The sequence below is a fragment of the Phyllopteryx taeniolatus genome, chromosome 10, assembly GCF_024500385.1.
Source record: "Phyllopteryx taeniolatus isolate TA_2022b chromosome 10, UOR_Ptae_1.2, whole genome shotgun sequence".
Classification (NCBI taxonomy): Eukaryota; Metazoa; Chordata; class Actinopteri; order Syngnathiformes; family Syngnathidae; genus Phyllopteryx; species Phyllopteryx taeniolatus.
The window spans coordinates 13,135,195-13,161,482 of record NC_084511.1 but is presented as its reverse complement, the minus strand read 5'-3'; the positions used below and the strand labels follow the sequence as shown (position 1 = coordinate 13,161,482).

The 26,288-nt window shown below is 41.3% G+C and overlaps 1 protein-coding gene across 5 annotated transcripts in view; it reads right to left on the bottom strand.

The window, feature by feature from the left end:
* The window catches only part of LOC133485007 (C-terminal-binding protein 1-like), a 62,522-nt gene extending 38,699 nt beyond the window's left edge, over window positions 1–23,823 (bottom strand). The window contains exons 1-4 of one of the 5 annotated variants that reach the window (XM_061788297.1): window positions 23,653–23,823; window positions 22,525–22,573; window positions 18,546–18,680; window positions 1–87 (exon numbers count right to left, since the gene is read on the bottom strand). The exon at window positions 1–87 is cut by the window's left edge and continues 68 nt beyond it. In XM_061788297.1, coding sequence (XP_061644281.1) covers window positions 1–87; window positions 18,546–18,606 — 148 coding nt within the window. In that variant the 5' untranslated portion in view covers window positions 18,607–18,680; window positions 22,525–22,573; window positions 23,653–23,823. Of the gene's footprint in view, window positions 88–14,689; window positions 16,390–16,535; window positions 16,626–18,545; window positions 18,681–22,524; window positions 22,574–23,107; window positions 23,597–23,652 lie in introns of those variants that run through there. The other 4 variants (XM_061788299.1, XM_061788298.1, XM_061788300.1 and 1 more) reach the window with 4 other exon arrangements.
* Between the last annotated feature and the right edge of the window lie 2,465 nt (window positions 23,824–26,288).

Genomic DNA, 26,288 nt, shown 5'->3' with positions numbered 1-26,288 from the left:
GCATTTCAACAGTACAGTCGCGCCCATCCAAAAGTGCCACCAGTGGCCGTGGATGCATAGGCCCGTTCAGGATGGGGGGCCGGATGCCTGAGCCAAAAAGAAAGAAAACCGGTGGATATGCATTAAATTTATGTGAGGGGAATGCAAGTGCACTTAAACTGGCTTGCCATGAAATTAAACAACAAAAACTTAACAGTTCTAGGAGGACTTCAAAGAAATTGAAATGGCTCCCGAAAGGAAAACAGGTTCCTCATCCCTGTATTAAAGGTCAGAGGACAACGATGTTAAAGATTTTCTTGATAACTCTGGAACTCCTTTACAAACCACATCTGCCATTTCGAAGTGGTTATACAGCAGATATACAACAGTTAAATCGATAAATATGATTCAGAATGCACCTTCTGGTTGTTACATCTACCTGTAGCACCTTCCGGTCTTCGGCTCTATCTGGTGCTGTGACGTAACACTAGCCAAACAGCCTGATCATTCACCTTTGTGTGCTATTGTTCCATGCTGTTGTTCCCATCCTTGTATATTTGTTGTCATATGATTTAGCGATTTCAATATGGTTTACTGAGGCATTTGGGTGTACAAATGGTTCAGGTAGTGAATACCTTCCATCCCTCAGGCGGCACTGCATCAAAAACCGACATCAATGTGTAAAGGATGGGCTCAGGAACACTTCAGAAAACCAATGTAAGTAAATACAGTTCGGCGCTACATCTGTAACTGCAACTTGAAACTCTACTATGCAAAGCAAAAGCCATTTATCAACAACATCCAGAAACGCCGCCGGCTTCTCTGGTCCCGAGCTCATCTAAGATGGACTGATGCAAAGTGGAAAAGTGTTCAGTGGTCTGACGAGTCCACATTTCAAGTTGTTTTTGGAAATTGTGGACATCGTGTCCTCCGGGCCAAAGAGGAAAAGAACCATCCGGGCTGTTATGGACGCAAAGTTAAAAAGCCAGTCTCTGTGATGGTATGGGCCTGTGTTAGTGCCAATGGCGTGGGTAACTTACACATTTGTGAAGGCACCATTAATGCTGAAAGCTACATACAGGTTTTGGAGAAACATAAGCTGCCATCCAAGCAGCATCTTTTTCATTGACGCCCCTACTTATTTCAGCAAGACAATGCCAAACCACATTCTGCATGTGATACAACAGCGTGGCATCATAGTAAAAGAGTGCGGGTACTAGACTGGCCTGCCTGCAGTCAAGACCTGTCTCCCATTGAAAATGTGTGGCGCATTATGAACCGTAAAACACGACAAAAGAGACCCCGGACTGTTGAACAGCTGAAGCTGTACATCAAGCAAGAATGGGAAAGAATTCCACCTACAAAGCTTCAAAAATTAGTGTCCTCAGTTCCCAAACATTTATTGAACGTTGGTAAAAGAAAAGGTGATGTAACGCAGTGCTAAACATGACCCTGTCCCAGCTTTTTTGGAACGTGTTCCAGCCATAAAATTCTAAGTTAATGATTATTTGCTAAAAACAAAGTGAACATTAAATAAATTGTCTTTGTAGTGTTTTCAATGAAATATAGGTTGAACATGATTTGCAAATCATTGTATTCTATTTTTGTTTAACACAACGTCCCAACTTCATTGGAATTGGGGTTGTAAATTATGGACTTTGTTTTTCTGTTGTACAGCCACAACTTGGCTGCTTGTCGTCGTCACTGTCAGGTTCCGACCTCCTGATGGGCTCAAACGTACGGTTTGACGATGCCAAATTCATGTGGGTGCTCCTGTACGTCGAAATCCTCCTCTTCCTCATATTCCAACAGATTGCTCGCCATTGCGTATACAGTGTAGCGCGCTGTGTTTGGCAATAGCAACCTCACTTCCGGTAGCCTTGACAGTGGATAGAGTAAATACACCCCGGTGTCTCGAGTTTCAGGTATGTTCGGGAAGTGCTCAATACACGTAATTAAAATCTAATTTTTTGCTAAACGATAGTTGACAACTTATGACGTCCATGTATTACATAAACAATGCAAATATGAATTTTAACTGACCCAATAACATCTTTGTCCTCTGATCTTTAAAGACTACAAGGTAAATGTTCAAGGACAAACACTTTTTGAGACTATTTCTGTCAAGAATAACTGATTACAGTGGTCCCCCACTATTTGCAGGTGATAGGGACTGATTGACGCTCCCCTTAAAGTAGGGGTGTCAAACTCAAATTCACAGTGGGCCAAAAGTAAAAATTGTAAAAGTAAAAAGTCACGGGCCAAACTCAATATTTCATGAAAAATCACTGCGATGTGCATGTTTCCCTTCTCTACAGAAACGTAGCGTTAACGTTTATCATGACAACAAACTTAAATTTTGCTTAAACACTGAATCTGGAATAAACAAACTTTAATATTATAAACATGAGATATCAAATTTGAGATAAAATACATCAGTAGTATTTGTTTTTTGTTTTGTATTTAAATAGATAACATGAATTCTTCTGTCTCTCCATCTTCTATTCATTAACTGCAACGACCTGTTTTTGATGTAAATCTTTTTTCAAAGGCCAACAACAAAACAACCCAAAAAAATAAGATGTCCTTCAATAAAAAGCCAAATTTAACTCTTAACAGTCCCTGCCTAGGAGTTGATAAACGGCATTAAAGAAAAACATGAATTCAATTATGTTATATTCTTTGTTACAGCCACGTTGCTCCGCACACGACAAACAAGTCTGTCTTTTACTTTAGTGAACAGATAATCTGCCTCCAACCTGTCTTGGGAGTTAACTGTTTTCCATCTTTCGTTTGGCCAATTTTGGGAAGGGGAAATGTAAATCTGCCCGAGGAGACTGGTAACCTAGTTGCTAACGACAGCAACAGAAAGGGAAGGGGCGGGCGCCGGTCTAGACTGATGGGCCAACACACTAGCAAAGCATTAGGGATTTGTAATATTAGTGGCGCATGTGCTATATACTGGCGGTCCAGCTCTAATACACATTTGATATGGTCTTACGGGCCAAATATAATTACATCGTGGGCCAAACATGGCCCCCGGGCCTGAGTTTGACATTTATACTCTAAACCTTCGGTAAACATTGGTTCGTGCACATGAATAAATGTTGACAACGGCGCCCATGTATGTTGACAACAGCGAGCACGAGAGGTGATGCGCCGGTCACAATATGCAATCCTATTGGTCGATGTTGAAGTGCAATGTCGGAAAGTAGTCGTTGATATGTCACTTGACACAGAAGATATCCCAAAAAACTCAAACATGCTAGACTTTTTATTTTGGCGTCGTCGGGCTATTGTTGGGCCAAATCGATGGTCATGGATTATGTGAGAAGTTTTGTCGTTCCCGACAAAATGTGGGGCCCGATCTTTGGAAATCATCTGCGATAGCTAACCGGGCCAATATCGGGGCTAAAATGGGCTTGAGGCCTTGAAAACCCTCCATTTTTGCCGAATTAAAACAATTCTGCAATGAAGAGTGGGCCAAAATATCCCCACAGAGATGTGAAAGACAGTTACAGAAAACACCTGAGTTATGTTCTTGCCGCTGAGGATGGCCTAACCAGTTATTAGTTTTAGGGGGCCATTACTTTTTCACAGAGGGCTATATAACTTTTTTCCCTTAATAACTGAAATTACCATTTTAAAAACAGTATTTTAAGTTCACTTGGGTTATTTGTCTGATGTTTATATTTGTTTTATGATCTTAAAGTGGGGAAACTATGCAAAAATATAAGAATTTGAGAAGATGGGGGGGGCAATACCTTTTCACAACACTGTTTGTGTTGCTGCTCCATGTGTTAAATTAGCAGTTGTTTGAAGGTTTATAAATGATTACCGTAACATCTATACTAATTTCAGTCTTGCGTAATGGTGTTTTGTTTTGTATGCTAAAATTAAGATAGCAGACTATTTTATGAGACAAAATAATATAGTTTGGCTGAATATTTTAATAGTTAAACACACCTGTGTATGTTTACATTGATTCTTCTGTTTTATGTGTCAGTTTTACAGTAAACTTCAACGATAACTGAAATGACCAGACTGATGTAAGGCTATATGGAGATTTGTGCGATTTTCACCAATTGCTGGTGGGTCTGAAACATAACTCCCCACGATAAACTGAGGTCACCAGACAGAACAACAGACAGACTTGTATGTTTCTTATTCGAGCAGGGAACGTCTCAAATTGTGTGTTTGTCCCATCCATGATCACTAACGTAATATGGAACCGCATCTGTCAAGTGACAAAGAAGTGTACAACTACGTATCAAAGTCTGTTTAGGAATGGGCAAAATGAACAAAGTGGAACTCGGGCTTAAAATTAATGACCAATCGCCTCAGTGCAACACTTAGATTAAGATTACATTGTCCAAAAGAAGGCTTTCACAATGTGTAGCGTCTGACGCACTCCGAGCCTCAGCCTCCATCGCACGGAGCTTCAGTGAAGTCAACTCTCAGTCAACTGGGTGAGTGAAACACTAAAATAAGTCTATGCCAACATTGAGACAGCTAACAAGGTAAACGGTTGCTTGCACTGATTGTTTTTAGCATTTATTTTCATCTTCAAACCAACGTAAGCACCAATGACAAAAAAAAAAAAAAAAAAAAGCTTAATTTAACATTGGGCTAGAACTTCACCGTAGCAACTTTACATCACAATGAATTGGGATCAAATTCACAAATGTTGTCTCACAGTATCACAAACACTAACCTTGTGCCTCATCGGTGGGTAGGGAAAGGAATCAGCGTTTTATAGCATTTGGTTCCATCCATTAAAAAAAATTTTAAAAAATAAAATAAAATCACCAGGGCCATGCGAAGTTACTTTTTGTGCCAAAATGCTGAGTTATGGTGCGTACCCTTCAAAATAAAATGATAGAAGCTTAAAACAGGAAGTCAAGTTAAAACCTGCACATATAAACCATTTGACGTTATGAAACAGTCCCAAATAACTATTTTAACAATGCTATATTTAACTTTTACCTGAAACATTAGTTAATGAATATTAAGTCAATTAGGCTAGTTCCACACACATTGCCTTTTAGTTCATAGGTTTGATATTGATACTGGTTATAAAGAACCTCGAGTCAAATGTTCACTTTAGTCTATGCTGCGGGCTGCTAAGAAACTGGATGTTCATAATTTGGAACCCTTTTATTTAAACCATGCAAACTTTTTTGACCCACCACCCTAAAAGAATTGGAATCGACAATAGTTTGGAACCGGAACCAGAATCGCTCAAATTCAAATGATGCCCAACCCTAGTAACAAGCATAACAGATTGATGAGATTAAAAACCTGAAGGCTGAATTTGGATGATGTCAGCACTGCTGGTTAATGATTAGATCCTGATTAATAACTGATGATCAAGTCCCGATGCTTTCAATGTGCACAGTGACTGTACACTAACGGTTGCCCATATTCCAGAAGCCAAGGCAAATGTAAGTGATCCTGTTCGATCAGAAATACAGTACCCATATGCCTATGCTAGCCAAACGAACTTGTGCTCAGAATAATTTTAACTGTTACAAAGTTCAAAGTTATTTTGAAAATATCAACCACAAAAATTTCCAAGGTCTCATGTGCCACTTAGTGGACATCAGTGGAAAAGCAGTGGAGTGGAGCACTCACCTGTTTATTGTCAGTACAGTATATAAACAACATACGTGAACATTTTTCATAGGGAAAGTATTGTCTTCATAATGTTCTTGTAGTGTATAAAATAGAAGACTCCCTTGACTCCTTGAATTCAGAAAATGACCATGATGAGATAAGAGGTATGTTTTGAAAGTGTTATTTATTGTCCCTAGGTCTGAGGTGTGTTAAGAGTGGATTCGTCCTGATTTTAGGGTCCGAAACAGGTCGGGGCCGACAATCTTAAATAATGAATGTTTAATATTTACGACCAAATGTGTGGGGGGACTCCAGAGTCATGACGCCGAGAAGTGTGACTTGGAACAGAACGTAGCCAATCAAAGAAGCACCTGAGACTGAAGAACACAAAAACGATCGTAAATGAAAACTAAAATGAAATCTTTGTGTGTACACCAGGCCGTAGTATGCTTTCATCAGTTGAATGTCTTATATGTAAGACCTAAACTTAAGACGTCAAGAATGAGAATGTGATTACTAGATTCACATTGAGACAGTGGTGAGGTTACAGGCATGCCTGAAAATCTTGATGTGGCAATTGATATTGAGGAGACAGTGTAGGGACAGGGGATGACAAAAAATTTTTTTTTAGCAGATATTGTATGGCATACATTTGTGTGTTTTTGTGGGGATAGTCCTATTGTAGCCTATTGTAAAGCTATAGGACCTCAAAATGATTTAGGTTTTTTTTTTTTTTTTTAATCAATGTAATACTTCAAGATCTCTGGGATGTTCATGCAGCAACCTGTTTGTGCACTTTTCCGCACTCCCCATTTGAAATGGTCCCAAGGGCTGGGAATAATTCTTTATTTTATTATTTTTTAATAGGATTCATTTATTAATCGATTGTTAAAATAATCCTTAGTTGCAGCCCTAAGTGGAACTTGTAAAAGTTGAATGGGTTTGCGTGTTTTGCTTTTCCTTTGGCTGAGGTTTTTTTCTTGTGTGCATAACTCATCACTAAATGTGGACTCCATCATGAATGACGTTATGCAAGATTGAAGTATGACACTTCATAAGTCTTCAGATCTCAGTTCAGAAAGAGTCAAAGGATTACATTTCCATGTAAGTTTTCTTTGGAAGTACAACTTTAACAAAGGGTGTAAAGTGAAGAATGTAATAAAAGAAAAGATTATACAGTGGCGTGATAAAGTATTGACCCCCTTCTCAAATGTATATTTTTGCCGTTTACCCACTTTAATGTTTAAGATCAAACAAATGTAAATAGCAGACAAAGATAAACCAAGTAAACATAAAATGTTGTTTAGAAATGGTGATTTTATTGAAGGGGGAAAAAAAACTAAAGCTGCCTAACCCTGTGAGAAAAAGTAATCCAACCATCCATCCATTTTCTGAGCCACTTCTCACTTGGGTCGCAGGCGTGCTGGAGCCTATCCCATCGGGCAGGAGGCGGGGTACACCCTGAACTGGTTTCCAGCCAATCGCAGGGCACATACAAAACAAACAACCATTTGCACTCACATTCACACCTATGGGTAATTTAGAGTTGTCAATTAACCCACCATGCATGTTTTTGGGATGTGGGAGGAAACTGGAGTGGCCGGAGAAAACCCACGCAGGGACGGGGAGAACATGTAAACTCCGCACAGGCGGGCCGGGGATTGAACCACGGTTCTCAGAACTGTGAGGCAGACGCTCTAACCAGTCGTCCACCGTGCCGCCTGCAAAAGTAATGTCCTCGTTAAATCATGAATTAAAACTGAAAAAAGTTTTTCATTACCTCCAGACATGTTCAATCAAGAAATCACAAATAGAACCTGTTTGACAAAATTAAGTCAACTAAAAGATCTCAAAAAGCTGCAACAAAATGTCACGATCCCAAGAAATTCAAGAAGAGAATTGTATAATGTAACTGGCATCTATCAGGCTGGAAAGGGTTCCAAAGCCATTTTCTAAAGCTAGAAGATTCCAGCGAACCACTGTGAGAGCCATTATCCTCAAATGGAGAAAACAGTGGTGCACCCTCCCAGGAGTGGCCCGCCAACAAAATTTACCCTAAGGGCACAGCGGCAATTCATTCAGGAGGTCACAAAGGAACCCAGGACAACAGCTAAAGAATTGCAGGCCTCCCTTGCCTCAGTTAAGGTCAGTGTTTATGAACAATAAGGAACAGACTGGGCAATAATTACATCCATGGCAGAGATCCAAGACCAAAAAGTACAAACCCTCAGCTTACCTTTGCAAAGAAAAAACAAAACAAAGCAAAACATCTGAGAAAAAGACTAAGGAGAATATTCTATATACTGACGAAAGTTTAATTTTTTGGAAGGAATATCATACCAACAGTCAAACATGGTGGTGGGCGTGCGAGGGTCTATGGCTCCTCTACCCTTCAGGACCTGGACGACTTGCTGTGATTGATGAAAAACATGAATTCTGCTCTTTACCAGAAAATCAGTTTGTGACCTCAAGCTAAAGCACACTTTGGTTTTATAGCAGGACAGCAATCCAAAACACACCACCAAGTCAACTTCTGAATGGCTTGAAAAATGAAGGTTTTGTAAGGGCCTAGTCAATATCCCTGCTTGTATCCGATTGAAATAGTGTGGCATGACCTTAAAGAGGCCATTCATGCTCTAAAACCCTCCATTGTTGCTGAACTAAAACAATTCTGAAAGAAAGAGTGGGCCAAAATATCTCCACACAGATACTCATTGACAGTTATTGAAAATGCTTGATTTCAGCTGTTGCTGCTGAGTGTGGCCCAACCAGTTATTAGATTTATGAGACCATTACTTTTACACAAATGGCCTGGTAGCTTTAAATAGTTGTTTTTCTCCATGTTTATTTGATTTATCTTTGTCTGATATTTGCATTTCTTTGATAATCTTAAAGTGGGGAACCTATGCAGAAAATGTTGAATTTGAGAAGGGGGCGAAAGGGGGTCACACTCCCTTTTAAAACCTCATTCTGCTCGACTGAAATTTTCAATAAATAGCCAAGATAATACAAAGTACCACAGGGGGAATATTTAAAGAAAAAGTGCACTTTCGCACAGAAAAACAGTTCCAGCATAAAAGGGACACAGATCCTCCATTCTACATAACCTAGCAGCTGATCAGGGCAAAAAATGGGTGACAATACTTTTTCACGGCACTGTACATAGGAAATTACGTTACTCATATTCATAACAATAAGACTCCACCGACCTCTTATACTTCCAATGTGACCATGTTAATCATTACATTGTCACTTGTTGAAGGTGCTCTGTCCTGAGTTGTTTAACACATCTAGATGTAAATACCATGAAACAAAAGCTGGAATTCAGAAATTTTGTCACATATTCATCTTTTGATCTGAAACCCAAATGTCTTCAGTATACAACAAAAACCAAGGAATTGACCTTGCCGTTCCAATACTTTTGGAGGGGACTGTATAAGGAAATGTTAACGATATCTTTATTATTTGTACAGTGGAATCTCGATTAATCAGACCCCGGTATAACTTACAGTTGATAAAACGCGATCGGCGGGTCGGAACAATGTGTCTGAAAACAATTTCCATTTGTCACTTCTAATTCTGTTGACAAAGTCAGTTAGTTCCAGAATTGGCCGCTGTTGTTTCTGGCGCTGTGGCGCAATGCAGGCAGAGAATGGGATTGATGTATTTCCAGGTCAAAGATATACAATATGATTAGATCCAATTCCAAAAGACGTGCCTACATGGTGGCCAGTGTTGCCACAGTTACAATGAAAAAGTAACTTAGTTACTTTACTGATTACTTGATATGAAAAGTAACTAAGTTATATTACAAGTAACTTTTAGTTTAGTTACGTTCAACAGCTGCCAAGTGGCAGGAATATTACTTATGCCAGTACAAAAAAAGCATTAGCTTAAGCGTACCCAGAATTTGGTTATATACTGTACCCCACACAGGTTACAGAATGACATCAACAACATGAACCAATAACTTAAATATTAGTGTAGTTTAAGACACTTAAGTGAGCTACTTCTTGACATGCCAAATACAGTAAGTACCTAAACATGTAAAAAGAACAACATTCTCAAGTACATTTCTTTAAAGACTCTTAACTGAGAGAGAGAGAGAGAGAGAGAGAGAGAGAGAGAGAGAGAGAGAGAAAGAGAAAGACAGAGAGAGAGAGCGAGAGAGAAGCAACCCTGCATCTTGTTCAAGTTCTGTGGTTTCCGATTGTGTGGGGTCCATGAAGCCAACTGTGTGCGCGCGCGCATGCGTCCGTGAGTATATATGTGAACGTGAGTGCTGGGTTGATGTTGTTGGGCTTGGGGGAAACAGACGGGACTGTACTTAATGTTGTTTAAAAGTGTGATTGTGGCCAACAATACTATTTTATTTGCATTATAGAATGGACATCGGGGACAGTGCGTCTGGATTGGCAGACTGGGGTGGTGGTCCTAAAGGGGGCCCGGGGGGTGTGTTCCAACTACAGGGGGATCAAACTCCTCAGCCTCCCTGGTAAGGTCTATTCAGGGGTGCTGGAGAGGAGGGTCAGTCAAATCTCAGATTCAGGAGAAGCAGTGTGGTTTTCGTCCTGGCCGTGGAACAGCTCTTCACCCTCGGCAGGGTCCTCGGGGGTGCATGGGAGTTCGCCCAACCAGTTTACATGTGTTTTGTGGACTTGTGGCATTCATTCGACCGTGTTCCTCGGGGAGTCCTGTGGGGGGTGCTTCGGGAGAATGAGGTCCCGAAACCCCTGATACGGGCTGTTCAGTCCCTGTCCGACCGGTGTCAGAGTTTGGACCGCATTGTCGGCAGTAAATCGGACTTGTTTCCGGTGAGGCTGCTCTTTGTCACCGATTCCGTTCATAAATTTTACGGACAGAATTCCTCGGCGCAGCCAAGGCGTAGAGGGGGTTCGGTTTGGTGGCCTCAGTATTGCATCTCTGCTTTTCGCAGATGTGGTTCTGTTGGCTTCATCAAGCCGTGATCTCCAACTCTCACTGGAGCAGTTCGCAGCTGAGTGTGAAGAGGCTGGAATGAAAATTAGCACCTCCAAATCTGAGACCGTGGTCCTCAGTCGGAAAAGGGTGGAGTGCCCTCTCCAAGTCATGGATGAGATCCTGCCCCAAATGGAGGAGTTCAAATATATTGGGGTCTTGTTGACGAGTGAGGGAAGAATGGAACGGGAGATCGACAGTCGGATCGCTGCAGCGTCTACAGTGATGTGGACTTTGTATCGGTCCGTTGTGGTTGAAGAAGGAGCTAAGCCGAAAAGCAAAGCTATCCATTTACCCGTCGATCTACGTCCCTAGCCTCACCTATGGTCATGAGCTGTGGGTCGTGACCGAAAGAAAAAGATCCCGGATACAAGCGGGCGAAATGAGTTTCCTCCGCAGTGTGTCCGGGCTCTCCCTTAAGAGATAGGGTAAGAAGCTCGGTCATCCGGGAGGGTTTCAGAGTAGAGCCGCTGCTCCTCCGCATTGAGAGGAGCCAGATGAGGTGGCTCGGGCATTTGTTTAAGATGCCTCCTGGACGCCTCCCTGATGAGGTGTTCAGGGCACATCCCAGGACACACTGGAGAGACAATGTCTCTCAGCTTGCCTGGGAACGCCTCGGGATACCCTCGGAAGAGCTGGAGGAAGTGGCTGTGGAGAGGGAAGTCTGGGCTTGCCTGCTAAAGCTACTGCCCCTGCAACCCGACCTCATAAGTGGTAGAAAATGGATGGATGGAGATAGAGTTGTTGGTAGCTTTTCCTGATTTCGTCCCCACACAACACACACAAGCACGTGACCACACACACACACACACACACACACACACACACACGCTCCCACCACTGTAATTGTGATGCGAAGAGCGGAAAACGTTTTTGTTCCCTGTGACAAGTATACGCAGCTGTTTAACTAGCAGAGCTGTAGGTGAATTAAGGGGGGAGAAGCACTTACGTGAACGTCAGTGGTGCAGCGAGTTAAACCAGCTCACGAGCAGTCCGGACTGCAGACATTTAGAGCTCTTACTTTTCATTGTAAATATTTATGCTAAGTGTACTAAGTCCTACAGTGAGTCAGTCCTTATCTCCATGACTATTTATGACCGCGTACTTCGGTATGAATAATTAACCCACAACGCAATGTGCGCTTAACATGCCAGTAAAACTCTATTCTTAATGTGTCAATAAAAAAGTAACAAAAATCAAAGTCTTTTTACTAAGGAAAATAAAAATACTGTGGCGACAGTGAAGCCGTGCATTTCTTTGCGCTTGTATATTTACTGCACCTTCACTGTGGATTGTATGATAAACAATGACCTCCCAGTCATTTCCCTCAATCGTTTGAAAGGAAGATGTCTGCCCACTTGGTAAAATGGTACTGGACAGATGGACTGCTGTTTCTTCAAGTCAACAGCTACAAATAATTGACTAAATATTAACTATTATTGGTTTGCTGAAGTAACTGTAATCTGATTACTTTCCTGGATACAGTAACGCGTTACATTACTCAATCAAAATGGCAGCCATTTTAGATGGACTTAGTAAAGTGTAACTGGCATCACTGGTGGCGGCCATGTTGAATGTGGGGCATTGACGTGGCGGCCATGTGAGGATGCTTCTATCTATTGTCTATTGTACGATTTAGCGGCATTGTTGCGGTGTTAACTCAGGAATACAAAAGTCTTTGGATTCTGGAAGATGCTATTTTTTTGGTCACTATATAATGGGATGTTTTGATGACATCAATTCGTTACATTAAGTCAAATACAAGGCACTGCTCTTAGCTGGATACAGTGCAGTTTGACACCACTGTAAACTACAGCCAAATATAAAATAAAATGAATACCTCACTGACAAGTGTCAATTGAAACTGATCACGGCAGGATCTTTGCTACGGTTGGATTGGATAGCATTATATTGTGAAAGTCATAATGCTGTGGCTGGCCGGTGTATTTTTTAGACTTGTGTGACAAGCAAGAAAGTTAGCTGCCACAAACTTTTTTGTCTTTCATCAGTTAAGACTTATGGGTTTTACTGGTTATATTTTTACATTTTATTCGTAGCAGTGAACTTATTTTTACACCTGTTTCACAGTTGAAATGTAATCAGTTTTTCCTGTTAGTATTTCCATTACTTCTGCAGTCAGCAAATCTGCAGTCAACTGTTATGTTTGACAGAGGTGTACCACTCTAAACTAGACTTCACACCGATCTGATCACTATCGGCTGATAATTAGCCTTTTCTGCTGATCGGCTTTAATGTCATAATTCACCGATCTGATCAATGACGTCATTGATCGGCTCCGCAAAAGACATTTACTCCACGTCGCCATCGTGTACAGTATATTCAAATCCAAAAGCTAGTTTATTTTTAGCCTTGTCGCGCGTCTTTTGACGTAGTACTGTAACTATATGACCACCAATAAAGTTATTTTTAAAAAAACACATGTCGGCGGTGTGGGGCAGACAACACGTAATGCCCGGATCAGACTACAAGACAAATTTGGTCTTTCACGATTGCACTATGTCAGACTACTGCAATAAGATCTTGTATTCCGATACCACCGCATCACGTTTTTTACGATCACTGGGATTCATCTTGTCAACTCAAACGCGACCGGATACACTCGTTACTATCGCGACAACAACAATAATGGATCGCGCCGTGTCTTTATAAGAACAAAATGGGGGAAAACGTGTTGGTAGTCACCGGTGCTCGGGAGAAGACGCTCGTTTAAGGCTTGCTTGGGGTATGTTCACGTACTTTTAATACAATACCGCTCGCAAGCAGGCAACAAAACGTTATGCACTAACTGCTGTAAGCGAACATGTAGGCGTTCTGTCGAATCATGCTCGAAAGTGTGTGTGTGTGAAGTAATTTAATTTCAATAAAGTAATTTAATTACAGTAAGTTAGCAACCATTATTTCTGTCATGTTGTAATGTTGGTTTGACCTGACTGATTAGAATACATGATCTGACAAGACCAATGATTTCCAACCTTAAATGGAGCCAAGGCACATATTTTACAATTGAAAAATCTCACGGCACACCAACAAACAAAAATGTCACAAAAAGTGGATACATTAATTACTGTATGTATTTCCTGCCATCTATTAGAAGACCATTCATTTGTTCCGTCTGTTATTATGCCTCACTGGCATAAACAGATGAAAAAAGATACATTTATTGTAAATATAATTTTTTGAGCAATTAAGTACACAAGTATATACAGTAAATGAAGTCATTTAAATAGACACATTGCTCCCTCTTGTGATCGGATCGGTTATCGCTGATCGGCCCCCAAAATCCTGATCGTGTAAAGCCTACTCTATACGTTAAAGGTCAGCTGACAAAGATGTTATGGAGTCAGTTAAAATTCATATTTTCATTCTTTATATGTTATGTAATACATGCATGTAACTTCCAGCAAGTTTTCAACCATAGTTTAGTTAAAAATTAGGTTTTTATGACGCATATTGTGTCCTCCCCGAACATACCCGAAGCTCAAGACACCGGGGTGTGGTTACTCTATCCACCGCAAGGGCTACCAGAAGTGACTTTGCAATTGACAAACACGGCACGCTACACACTATACCCAATGGCGAGCAACGTGTTGGAATATGTGGAGGAGGAGGATTTCGACGTACAGGAGCACCCAACTGAACTTGGCATCGTCAAAGCATACACGGTTGAGCCCATCAGACAGTGACGGCGACGAGCAGCCAAGTAGCAGCTCTACAACAGAAAAAGAGAGTGGCCACTGGCTCGATGTGACGGTATGTCAAAAACATGTATTTTTATACACTCATGGCTTGAAATAATGCCACCCCAGGGGTGCCAATATTTTGTAGCACGTCTATACGTATTATATATTCATATACGTTTCAGTGACACGGCACAAGCTTTTACATAGGATGCAGTGTTCCTATATATTGTGTGCACCTCGCTCTAGTTGCGTTATAACAAGCCGCGCACAAAGTCTTTGCCGTGTGCCTGTTGGCTTGTCATATAGTCAAAGGTACAGACGACAGTACTGAAAAGTACTGTGTGGGTCTTTTTTTCCTACTCTCCAGTGCATAGTAACCATAAGAGAGTCGTAGGTATATACAAGGAAATGCCCACCTCTTGTCTGCGCCGCTTCGCTGGTGTATCGTGGTGGCTGCAAGATTTAGTTCTCTTGCTGGCGGTGGAGGTTCCGATGGCCGTAGGAAATATAGTTGGCACCGCAGCTGGTTTCAGCCTCTGCCTAACTACACCTGTGTATCCAATGCTTTTTCAAAACATGCTGGTTCGAAGTGATTGGCACAGAGTTTGGAATGCTTGCTAGGCACCCATAGCTGACCACGTTTCTTCCCCTGTCGAGTGACTTTCACTATCCACTAGTCACATATTCCTTCTTCTCTTGGAAAGCCCAAAAAATGAAAAAAAAAATTAAAAACTCTTGCCACTACCTGAACCATTTGTACAACCAAATGCCAAACAATAAACCATCGTGACATCGTTAAATCATACGACAACAAATATACAAGGACGGGAACAACAGCATGGAACAATAGCACACAACGCCGAATGAACAGGATGTTTGGCTTGTGTGATGTCACAGCGCCGGAAAGAGACGAAGACCGGAAGGCGCGGGATGCAAAAAGCAGAAGGCGCATTCTGCATCGTATTTATCGATTTAACTGCTGTATATCTGCCATATAATCACTTAGAAATGGCAGATGTGGTTTGTAAAGGGATTCTAGAGTTATCAAGAAAAAAATTTAAAAACTTTTTTCCTCTGACCTTTCAGTCTAAGAATTTGACCTACCTCACTATGTATGGGGGACATGCATGGGAGTAGGGATGGGGTGGGGAAGAGGCGACTGGGAGTGCGGTGGCTGGGGGGTAGAAATCTGCAGGGTCTCAAGAGGGGAGGCAAAGGGGAGGGGTTCATGACAGGGTCTGAGTCATGACCTAAATTCTCATGCGGGAGAGTTCCTCGTCCATATTTTTCTGCACACCCTCCCCTTCCCACTTTCATGAGAGACGCACCTTTCTAACAAAAGCATCTTGCCAACAAATGCTGCATTTCAGAAATCACAAACAAAAGGACGTGAACAACAATGTCGCCCCTGAAAATTAAGGGGCACTGGATTGGATTTTTTTAACAGCAAAGCCAAATTCCGTTCCTGCTTAGAGCAGCCCACTGCACACCATATTGTTCCTCTTGTGTGACAGGTGTGCGCACGAGCTGGAACATCCACTTGGACAAGGGACAAGAGGTAACAGGGAGAGTGGACAGGAGGGACGACAGCTAGTATTGAAGGATCACTTCCTGAGATGTCGGACATTTAGCAACATGCGTATTAAACAAAGGAAGTTCAAACACCCAGCAGTTGTAAAACAAGTAAGTGCTTTCCATTTTGAAGTGAAGACTGAAATGCGTTACAGATGGTTCCAGAATGCGAACAGGATTCCTTCTTACATGAGGACAAAGACTAACCAAAAAGCTTCATGACAAAGAAGGCCTCAGAACAAGTTGCTGGGCCTACACACAGGGTAATTTGAGTAAATGACATTGGCATAGCGGGGCCGACAAAATGCAAGCATGGCCGCACACAATACACTTCATTCAGTGATTCATTCATTCTCCCTCCCTTCCCCTCCTCTCCTCTCCTCTCCTCTGCATGCTCCCTCTGGCTGCAGTTGGAGGAGCGAAAGGTGAGGGGGGAGGGGCAGCAGATGATGATAATGCAGTAAGAAATGGTACTCCACCCAGGCGTGCACACATACACACACGCTGTTATTCAGTTCCTTCTTAACGGCTGCGACAACACAAACACACTGAGCAACACACATGGGAGAAAACACACATTTAGCTGCGCCACACCCAAAACCAGACGTCAAACCTCCCACCACCAGCCCAGGTCCCAGATTTGACAAAACACAATTCGAATTATAAAAACACATGAGCTAAAAAGCTAACCTTGCATTATGAAGTCTGTCAGCCCTGCTTCCTCTCTCGCTTTGCTCTCCCACTATTGCTTTTCTCTCTCCCTCCCTAGCGCTCTCTCAGCTGTCATCCACGCCCAGCACCCCCCCACCCACCACCTCCGTTGTCCAATCACAGGAGCTCCATTGAGGGCCAGCCAACCAGCACTAACCTCATTAACATATCGCAGAGGCCTGAAGGCGGTTTGGGGGCCGTTGTCGTTTTTTTAAAGAGACAGCTGGCCCGTTTCCCCACGGCTGCAGCCACGACCCTTCACCTTGTACTCTCCTTCTCATCTGTCTCCAGAGACACTCAAACAATATTCCCTCCATTTTAAGATCACCATTCAAACCTCATCTTTATCATCTACTCTCAACCACGCGCTCCCAAAAAACAAAGTTGCGTGCCCAGTGACTTCACTACACTTCATCATATGTCACTAAAAATACTTTTGCTAAACAGAAATTCAGATATTTCTCTCTTATTGTTCTAGATAGTGTCATTTAGTTGTATTTAATGTATCATACTGATCATAATCCCTCAAGGGTAAATTCAATTTACACTGCTGTATAAATTTTATATTGCACACCACACAGAAACTGATCACACACAAAGGCATAAAAGGAGAAAGATTCAGAGTGAAGAAGCACAAAAACAGTGCTGCATCTCTTGCTCATGGACACCCAGCACGTCTTAAACAACTAGCTGCAATATTTCCTCTCTTGTCCAGTGTGATTCGAACCATTACCCTCCAGTTCCACAGCCCAAGTCCTTGAAGAGGAGCTTCTGCAGCCCATAATTGATTCAATAAACTTTAAAACCTAAAACATTCCTAGTCTAGTATTAAGCAAATAAAAAACAATGTCACAATCCAATAAAATCCTGTAAAGTGAAACCCCACCTCTTCACAGTTTGCTATTCACGAATTCACTAATACATGTTTTCTGAGCAACCTTTTCACTAAAATAAAAAAATATGTTTGTACTCTTTCAGTAATGCCCTAAAATGCCGCTGGATTGCGCAAAAGCCCTGGCTAATGGGAAAGTCGTCATCGGTACGAAGAAATGCATTGACTGAGAGACAAAGATCTTTGTATGTCAGGAAGGAGCTAAGCTTAGCCCAGGTTTTCAGTGGAAGTTATGAAGAGTCATCAAAGGATGTACATTTACATGTGCCCTTCCAGTGCATTTCATCGAAGTACAATCATCTGTATGCCATTTAATTTCAAGGGTAATGTAAAATGAGTTTTAAATTCTAAACTGTTTTGGGATTACCATTTAAATTATTAATGAAGACAATTATAAACATGTTGGGGGGGGGGGGGGGGGGGGGGGCTTCAACTACTCTGGATTTTGTGACTTTTTTGCATTTTATCTGAAACAAAATATTATGGGCTAAAAATTTTAATAAAGTCAAAAGTTGGCAATGGCACAATATCTCTAACACTGAGCAAAGCAACTACTTGTTGGCACAGCATTGTGCATACACATTTTGCTCCTCTCATGTAGCTAAACAAGTCAACCAAAACATCAGAATGTTGAAAACCAATATGAAATAATTACAATTTACTATTGTAATTGTTTGAGAAATTCAATGGATTGTACAGATACTGTGGCCTGTGAGTGTACATTTCAGATCTGATCTAGAGTTTGTTTTATATTTGCCCCTAAAGCAAACAAAATATAAGTAACAATTTAAACTTTGCATTATTTTCTTTAAAGGCAAAATTTTAACAGAACTCTGATATTGGATCTTTTTTAGATGGTACGTTATGTGCCTAGTGAGTGTACACTTCTACTTCGAGATAAGAGCTTTTAAATATGGAAAGAAAATATTAGCCTTGAATGTCATTACAAATTATCTTTGTAAAGAGCATTATTTTTTATATAGTTATACTATGGTATTTGAACTCACTCAACGGACTATAGTTAATGATTGCTTCTATTAAAAAAAAAAAAATTGGTTTCTTTTGCCACACACCACAACCAACAAATAAAAACTCACCCTCACAAATGCGGTCGAGCCTCTGGCGCTTGACCTGTTTATGTTTGTCCATCAGAGCCATAGACTGAGCAGTCTGGATGTTGAACACAGTTGAACCAATATAAAAGCTTCTTAATAATCTCCAGTCCTGTTGACCTGCAAACAAAAAGTAACAGCTAAATTTTTAGACTGAATGCATAAACTTACTTTTCTAACTGTATTTGGCTATACAGTTTTTTTTTTTTTTTTTTATCGTTTCTGCATTTCATCCACACAAAGCTGGTGTTTTGGGACCTCAAATTCAATAATTTTTTAAACCATGTCCCAGAGTGGATATACAGTGGGAGGAAAAAGTATGAACCAATTGGAATTTCTTACATACATAAATTGGTCATCAATTGTAGTCTGATCATCTAAATCACAAGAATAAAAGTTGAGAATACCAATTAAAACAATTGTGTTTTCATATTTTTTAATGAAAATAACGTAAACATTAAAAAAAGAAAACCCTTGGATTTATTATCTGGTTGACCTTTGGCAGCTATACGCTCAACCAAACGTTTCCTGTAGTTGCAGATTAAATGATTAGATTTTTTAGCTTTCCTCTTGACAAAACTGTTGCAGTTCAGCAAGATTCCTGGGATATCTGGTGTGAATCGTTCTCTTGAGGTCATGCCATAGCATCTCAACCAGTTTGAGGTCAGAACCTAGACTGATTCTAAAACATACTGTATTTTCTTCTTCTGAAGCCATTCTGTTGTTGATTTGCTTCTGTGTTTTTCAACCTTGTCCTGTTGCAACACCCATCCTCTTTTGAGCTTCGACTGTTGGACCAGTGGCCTCAAGTTCTTCTGAAAATATCTTGATAAACTTGTGAATTCATTTTTCCCATTGATGATAGCAAGCTGTCCAGGCCCTAAGCTGGAAGAGCACACCAATATAATGATGCCACTTACACCATATTTCACAGTTAGGATAAGGTTATGATGTTGGTGTGCCAGTTATTATTCAAATGTATTCGATTTATTTTGGCTATATGAACATTACATTGCATCTTTTCTCCAATCTCATTTCTAACTAGCAAATTTGTTTTTGAGATATTCATCTAAGAAGCATTTTCACAAATGGAAGCGATCCAACTCACCCAACAACAGCTCCGTGCGCGAGAGGCACAGCTGGCTCCTTTTTTTTTTTTTTTTTATTTATTTTTTTAAGAAAAAATAAAAATTAGAATCACCTTTTATTGTCATGAACATGCATGCATGTACGTACACGAAATTTTTTCTCTGCATTTAACCCATCACAGTGAACACATACACATTAGTGGAACACACTGGAGCAGGGGGCAGCTGAAGCGCCCGGGTATTAGTGTCTTGCTCAAGGACACCACAGCCGTGAGTCCGGGGGATGTTGGCGGATGGTACAGTCAGGGTCTTGAACCTAGGTCCCCCATGGTGGCAGGCGATGATCTTAACCATTGGGCCACAGCTGCCCATGCCCATTCCTGTGCCTATGTAGTGCGATCATATTGCGATATGATTCGTAATATATAAAAACTGCCATATAACCCTATAACAGAGTCTCATACGGACCCCCATCTATAGCCACAAAAGAAAGGTTATGATTCGAGACACATGGGGTGCTTCCGTTTTAAGCGGCAAAGCATTACAGGCTTTACAGTAGTGACTAAAGGTACACGCCAATCACGTGCGAGTTAAGCCATCCCATGTGACCTTACTCAGCCAATGAAGTCTGCAACTTAGGCAGTAATCACTGACTGTACCCAGAGACGGGGGGGGGGGGGGGGGGGGGGGGGGGGGGACTTAGTGTGGAAGCTGAGTTAAAAAGATGGGGAAAGGGAGATGATTCTGAAAAATGACCGATGGGTTATTGTTACAAGCAGATGTAGATAGAACTACTCGGCTACTTATATGTCACAATAAATGCACACCATATGATCTTCCAGACCTTTGCTTCAGGAATTTTTTTCCATTTTACCTTTTTACATTTTAGCTGAATACACATGGTTTATATAATGTTTAACATTATAAGTGATTTATTCAAAGCATTTATTTTTCTGTAAACCATTTTATGTTATTTTACAATAATGTTGCAGTTGAATACATTATTATTATTGTTTTTAAATCGGTATTAATTCTGACATGTTTTAGTATTTTAAAAAGGTTTAGATAATAATACAATTAAAGTACTGAATCAATAAGCAGTATCGTTAGTAGTCGTAGTATCATTAAAATCTTAACGATACCCATGCCAACTAGATTAACCTGCAGGCAGTCCAGAACGGTCTCCTATTGAAAATGTGTAGCACATTATGAAGCACAAAATATGACAACGGAGACCCCAGACTGTTGAGCAACTCAAGCTGTACATCAAGCAAGAAATGGAAAGAATTCCCCCTAGAAGGCTTCAACAATAACAACAAAGGTGGATTACCAGTGTTGCATTCGTGCTGCATTAACTTCTGAGCATGACATGGCTTTTCCAGCCAATTCAGTCCACACAAATGTCTCCTTTATTCGTCGCTTTGCATTCACCATCTTTGCTCTGAGTTTGTTTACATCATCTGATATCTTATTCTGTTTTGGGAAAATATATATACTGTATCTAGGCGTATATCAGCGATTTACGGTTGAATTGGTTGACACGCTGTCTGGAGACGTCTACTACACATCGTCCTGGTGAGAGTGCAAACCATAGTTTGGTCTCCCGGGTCCCACAGTCGCCGTAATTGATCATCCTCGGCGACGTCTCCGCCAGTGATATAGACATTTCTTTTAAATACTCTCTTGTGTTATGTGGTGAGTGCCAGCCTGTCCTACTTTGTTTCACATGATGGGTTTTATTTGTTTGTGTTCAGGATCACCGCAAAGCTAGTTATAACTGCAACCTGGGTTACATCATGAATGATTGTTTTTAAAAAAAGAAATTCTAGATGATGATTGAACAAACTAGACAAAAGAGGCCATTTCAGTGTGTGTAGTTCTCTCCCTGAAGAAACATTTATAATACATGTAAACCACAATCATATTAAACTGTTCATACTGATGGAGTTGTTGTGCCTGAACGTTGACTTGATTCCTCACTAATCCTCATCTTAAAAAGAATGTCATATCAAAATAGCCATCCATCGATCTATTTTCTATACTGCTTATCTTCAATAGGGTTGTGGGTGAGCTGGAGCCTCCATCCATCTATATTATGTACAGCTTATCCTCATAAGTAGTAGTACAGTATATGTGTATACAAGTGTTTATATGCGATATGTAAAAGTAATTTTGGTGTATGTATGCATGTATTTTGAACTGCACTTCTTGAAAATGCATCTTAGGTTATGGTGAAGGGATAGGTACTTAAGTTTAACTTCTTCCTACTCCTTTTCGGACTAGCAGTAGATGGTGTTTCAGTATGAGATATTTATATTGTAGATTTTCCTCCGTCCCCCCCAGCCATCCCCCCGTTCAGTTTTTGTACAGCATGCTCAAAATAAATATCTTCAATCAATCAAAATTAGGGTCCCCAGCCTGTTGCAGAAAACACAAACAAACACTCAAACCTATGGACAATTTAGAGTCTTCAATAAGTTAACATTAACGGTGACAATGCCAGAATACCCACAGAAACCACACGCAACCATGGGGAGAACATGAAAACACCAGACAGAAACGCCAGACTAAGATTCAAACCACAGAACTGTGATGTAGACGTGCAAAATGTATTCAAATAAAATTGTGATTTTATTTATGCAATATTTGATCTTAATTATTGTCAGTGGTCAGTGACAACCTCCTAAAAGTATCCCTTATTTTGCATTTCAGACATGCTTGCAAATATCAACTTTATTCTGGGAATTAACTTTTATTTCTGGGCTATCCTCCTTTATTTCCAATTTGGAATGAACTAAACTTGGCAACAGTCACGTGAGATCAAGTGCAATTGTTACATTTAAAGACAAAGGTAATGGGATGTTGACAGCACTTACCTGAAAAGTACTGTCTGTTGTGACCCTTCAGTTGTTAAAGTAGTTGATACTGTAAGCAAAGACAAGGAACACAGACTTAAGATTGATAACGTCAAACTGCTGGCACCACTGCATGCATCGAGCTGGCTTGACAATAGCACGTCATGTACAACAACCACACAGCCAATATTCAATCCAAGATACGCTTATGGGGTCACACCGACAGACAGTGAGATTACACACTTTGTCCGCGATGTGCATTTATACACGAGTGATATCAAGCGCATCGTGTTGTAATTTTAAGCATGTGGAGTGCCAAGTTAGCAAATAGTAACGTCACACTGAACCCGCATAGCATTTGACACTTGAGCACACGTTTCGTTTAAAAGCACTACTTGTTAAAGCAAACCCAAACCCTAGAATCGGGAGTATTTAAAGTGTTTAACTGGGGCGAAGTTGCAAGCTGCCGCGGGAACTAGGTTTGCCTTGTTAGCAAGCAAGTCACCGTTACCCAATTCACTTTAGCCGAGCACGCTAGCTAGACCGCCTTCCAGATATCAATTAACTGGAACAATACAATGAATGGTGGATGTGATTTTCTTACGTCGCACGGGTTTGATTCAAAGAGGGTTAGAAATGTATCACGCCTCCCCCCATCGGTGGATACGTTTCCCGTTCGCAGCTATCTGAACTGGTGCTAACTAACGACATAGCATAAAGGCTAGCTAGCCCAAACACAAACATTTGGAGCTGATATTTGAATGGAAAAGACCAAACCGCACCGACTTCCGTGCAGTATCTAAGGTTGCGTGGCTACAGTTCAGCAGTGAGCATGACGGTCTCGAGTGATTTACAGAACTAAATACGTGAGCAACAGTGCTAACGCTAGCTAGCAACGAACGTGCCGCTGTGTGTGTGTGTGAAAGATGCGAGAGGAGGGAGCCCATTTCGCTCGATTTGTTATCAGCGAGTGGCGCTACGGTGGGGAGGGGAAATCAAACTAAAAGGAACATTTCTTCAAAACATATATTGTGCATCGTCCACGTGACTCAATTCAAGTAGGACTACAACGGTAGCCGGCGTTCAAATCCTGGGGTTTAAAAAAAAAAAAAAAAAAAAAAAAAAAAAAAAAAAGATCCAGTTATTTACCCCGATTAAACTCTTTGGAGAGTGCTGAGACAGTGTGCGTGCGTCGGCGGTTCCCTCTGTCCCGATCGCCATGAAATTGCACAAAAGAGGAAGTGCTGTGTGTGGTGGGGGCAGTAGTGTGACTGTGAGAAAGGAGCCGTGGTGGTCTGGAAGGAGCGCCCTCACCTTTCATGGCGGAACTGTTAACTTCAACTGGCTCTTTACTTAACTGAAAGGATCTTTGACGCGGTTACATTTCGTCACCTACTGAGGTGGCAAAAGTACTCTGTACTGAAGTAGAAGTACAAATACTTGTGTAAATTGGTAAAAGTAGAAGTACTGGACTCATTTAAGTGCCAACGTTGTGAACTGAGTAACAAAAATGCTACATTATGATTATAACTGAAAAAATACATACCATACCTGTAAGTCTTTTGACAGATAAAGAGATGTTCTTTTGTGTGTTTAGGATGGCGTAAGACAACACTTTCACCGGGCATAATTCTTGGAGCCAACAACATCAAACAATTCTCTTAAATAAGGCCCTGGATGGGGAATATCTTGCTTTTCCAAATTTGTTGTGTCATCTTGTTAAAGCTGCCTTGTTCACATTTTTCCATGTCGCTGCTGTCCCCACAAGATTTCAGTCAAATAAGATTTCAACCATGGGTGATTTTACCTCTCTCCATTGCCATTTTTGATGTTGTGTGCTCATCTGCAACTCACAAATATTCACATCACTCCAGAGTCGAGGCTCCACTACTCTTTCCAATAACTCCATTGTGTGGCTCATCAACTTTATTCCTCTATAGTTCCCACAACGGCGGCACGGTGGACGACTGGTTAGAGCGTCAGCCTCACAGTTCTGAGGACCCGGGTTCAATCCCCGGCCCCGCCTGTGTGGAGTTTGCATGTTCTCCCCGTGCCTGCGTGGGTTTTCTCCGGGTACTCCGGTTTCCTCCCACATCCCAAAAACATGCATGAATTGGGGACTCTAAATTGCCCGTAGGCATGACTGTGCGTGCGAATGGTTGTTTGTTCCTATGTGCCCTGCGATTGGCTGGCAACCAGTTCAGGGTGTACCCCGCCTCCTGCCCGATGACAGCTGGGATAGGCTCCAGCACGCCCGCGACCCTAGTGAGGAGAAGCGGCTCAGAAAATGGATGGATGGATGGATAGTTCCCACAACTGAAAATTACCATTGTTCTAAAAAAAAAAAAAAAAAAAAAAAATAGGCACCAGAACACTTTTCCTCCATTCTACAGCCATGTCTTCACACCTTCTAGGATTCTATAGAAAACTCTGGTCAAAAACTCCACAGCCATTTCTCCTAAATGCTTCCATACCTCCTTTCCATTTCTTCATCCTCTTTAGTGCCTTTCTAACTTCCGGCTTAATCACATTACTTCCCGGTCCATCACACGTGCCTCTTCTACTATTCCTTCTCTTTCATTTTCAGAAATGTTTTCCTTCCTTGAATTATTCTTTCCATCTAGCCTGCACACTAATTGCACCAGTCAACACATTTCCATCTCTATCCTTAATCATCCCAACCTGTTCCATGTCCTTTCCATCTCTATCCCTCTGTCTAGCCAACCTGTATGGATCTTTTTCATTTTTTTACTGTCTGGCATACATGTTGTTTGGCCTTTTGCCACCTTCTACCTTTGCCTTATGTCGCATCTACTGGTATTCTTGTCCCCTCTTTTCAGTCCTCTCGGTGTCCCAGTTCTTCTTAGCTAACCTCTTTCCTTGTGTGCTTTCCTACCTTTTAAGGTTCCACCACTAAGTCTCCTTCTCTCCTTTCCTACACCATGTACTGTCCTGCCTGTCTCTCTGATCGCCTTGGCCGTAGTGGTCCAGTCTTCTGGAAGCTCCTCCTGTCCACCGAGAGCCTGTCTCACCTCCTTTCAAAAAGCCACACAGCGCTTTTCTTTTTTCAGTTTCCATCACATGGTTCTTTGCTCTGCCTTTGTCTTTTTTGATCTTCCTCCCCACCACAGAGTCAGTAACCTCCTTTAGATTATATCGTCTGAACAAGATGTAATCCACCTGCGTGTTTCTACCTGCATTCTTGTTGGCTACCCTATGTTCCTGCCTCTTCCGGGAGAAATTGTTCACTACAGCCATTTCCATGCTTTTGACAAGTCCTCCCCCATCTGTCCCTCCAAGTTTGTTTCCTGGATGCCAAATTTCCCCATCACTTCTTGTTCTTCTTCTTCACTTCGTACTTTACAGAGCAAATCTGTCAAAACGACACTAAACTAGCAACATTAAAGAAACCAACAGAGCACTTCCGGCTTTCTCTTATTTTGGAACTCAAAATTGTGCCACTTTCAGTTACAGACTGACACTACCTTGACGATCACCACACAGCGCAATTCACATCAATCAGACTCAAATAAAATTTAACAAATGCATACAAAATTAGTCAATGTTCAAGACACTTAAATAATTAAGAAGAACATATTTTCTTAAACAATATATTACTTTGTGGCCATTACTACAGTGACTACAGACAGCTGATCAAACAGACAGACACACAGCACAGCACACAGCATGAAGCGGAGGAGACAGAGTTGGGGAAGCATGTGCATATTTGATTTGTGGGGGCACGGCATTGTTTGAGAGAGGTGTGCTCCCTCTTGCCCGAACGT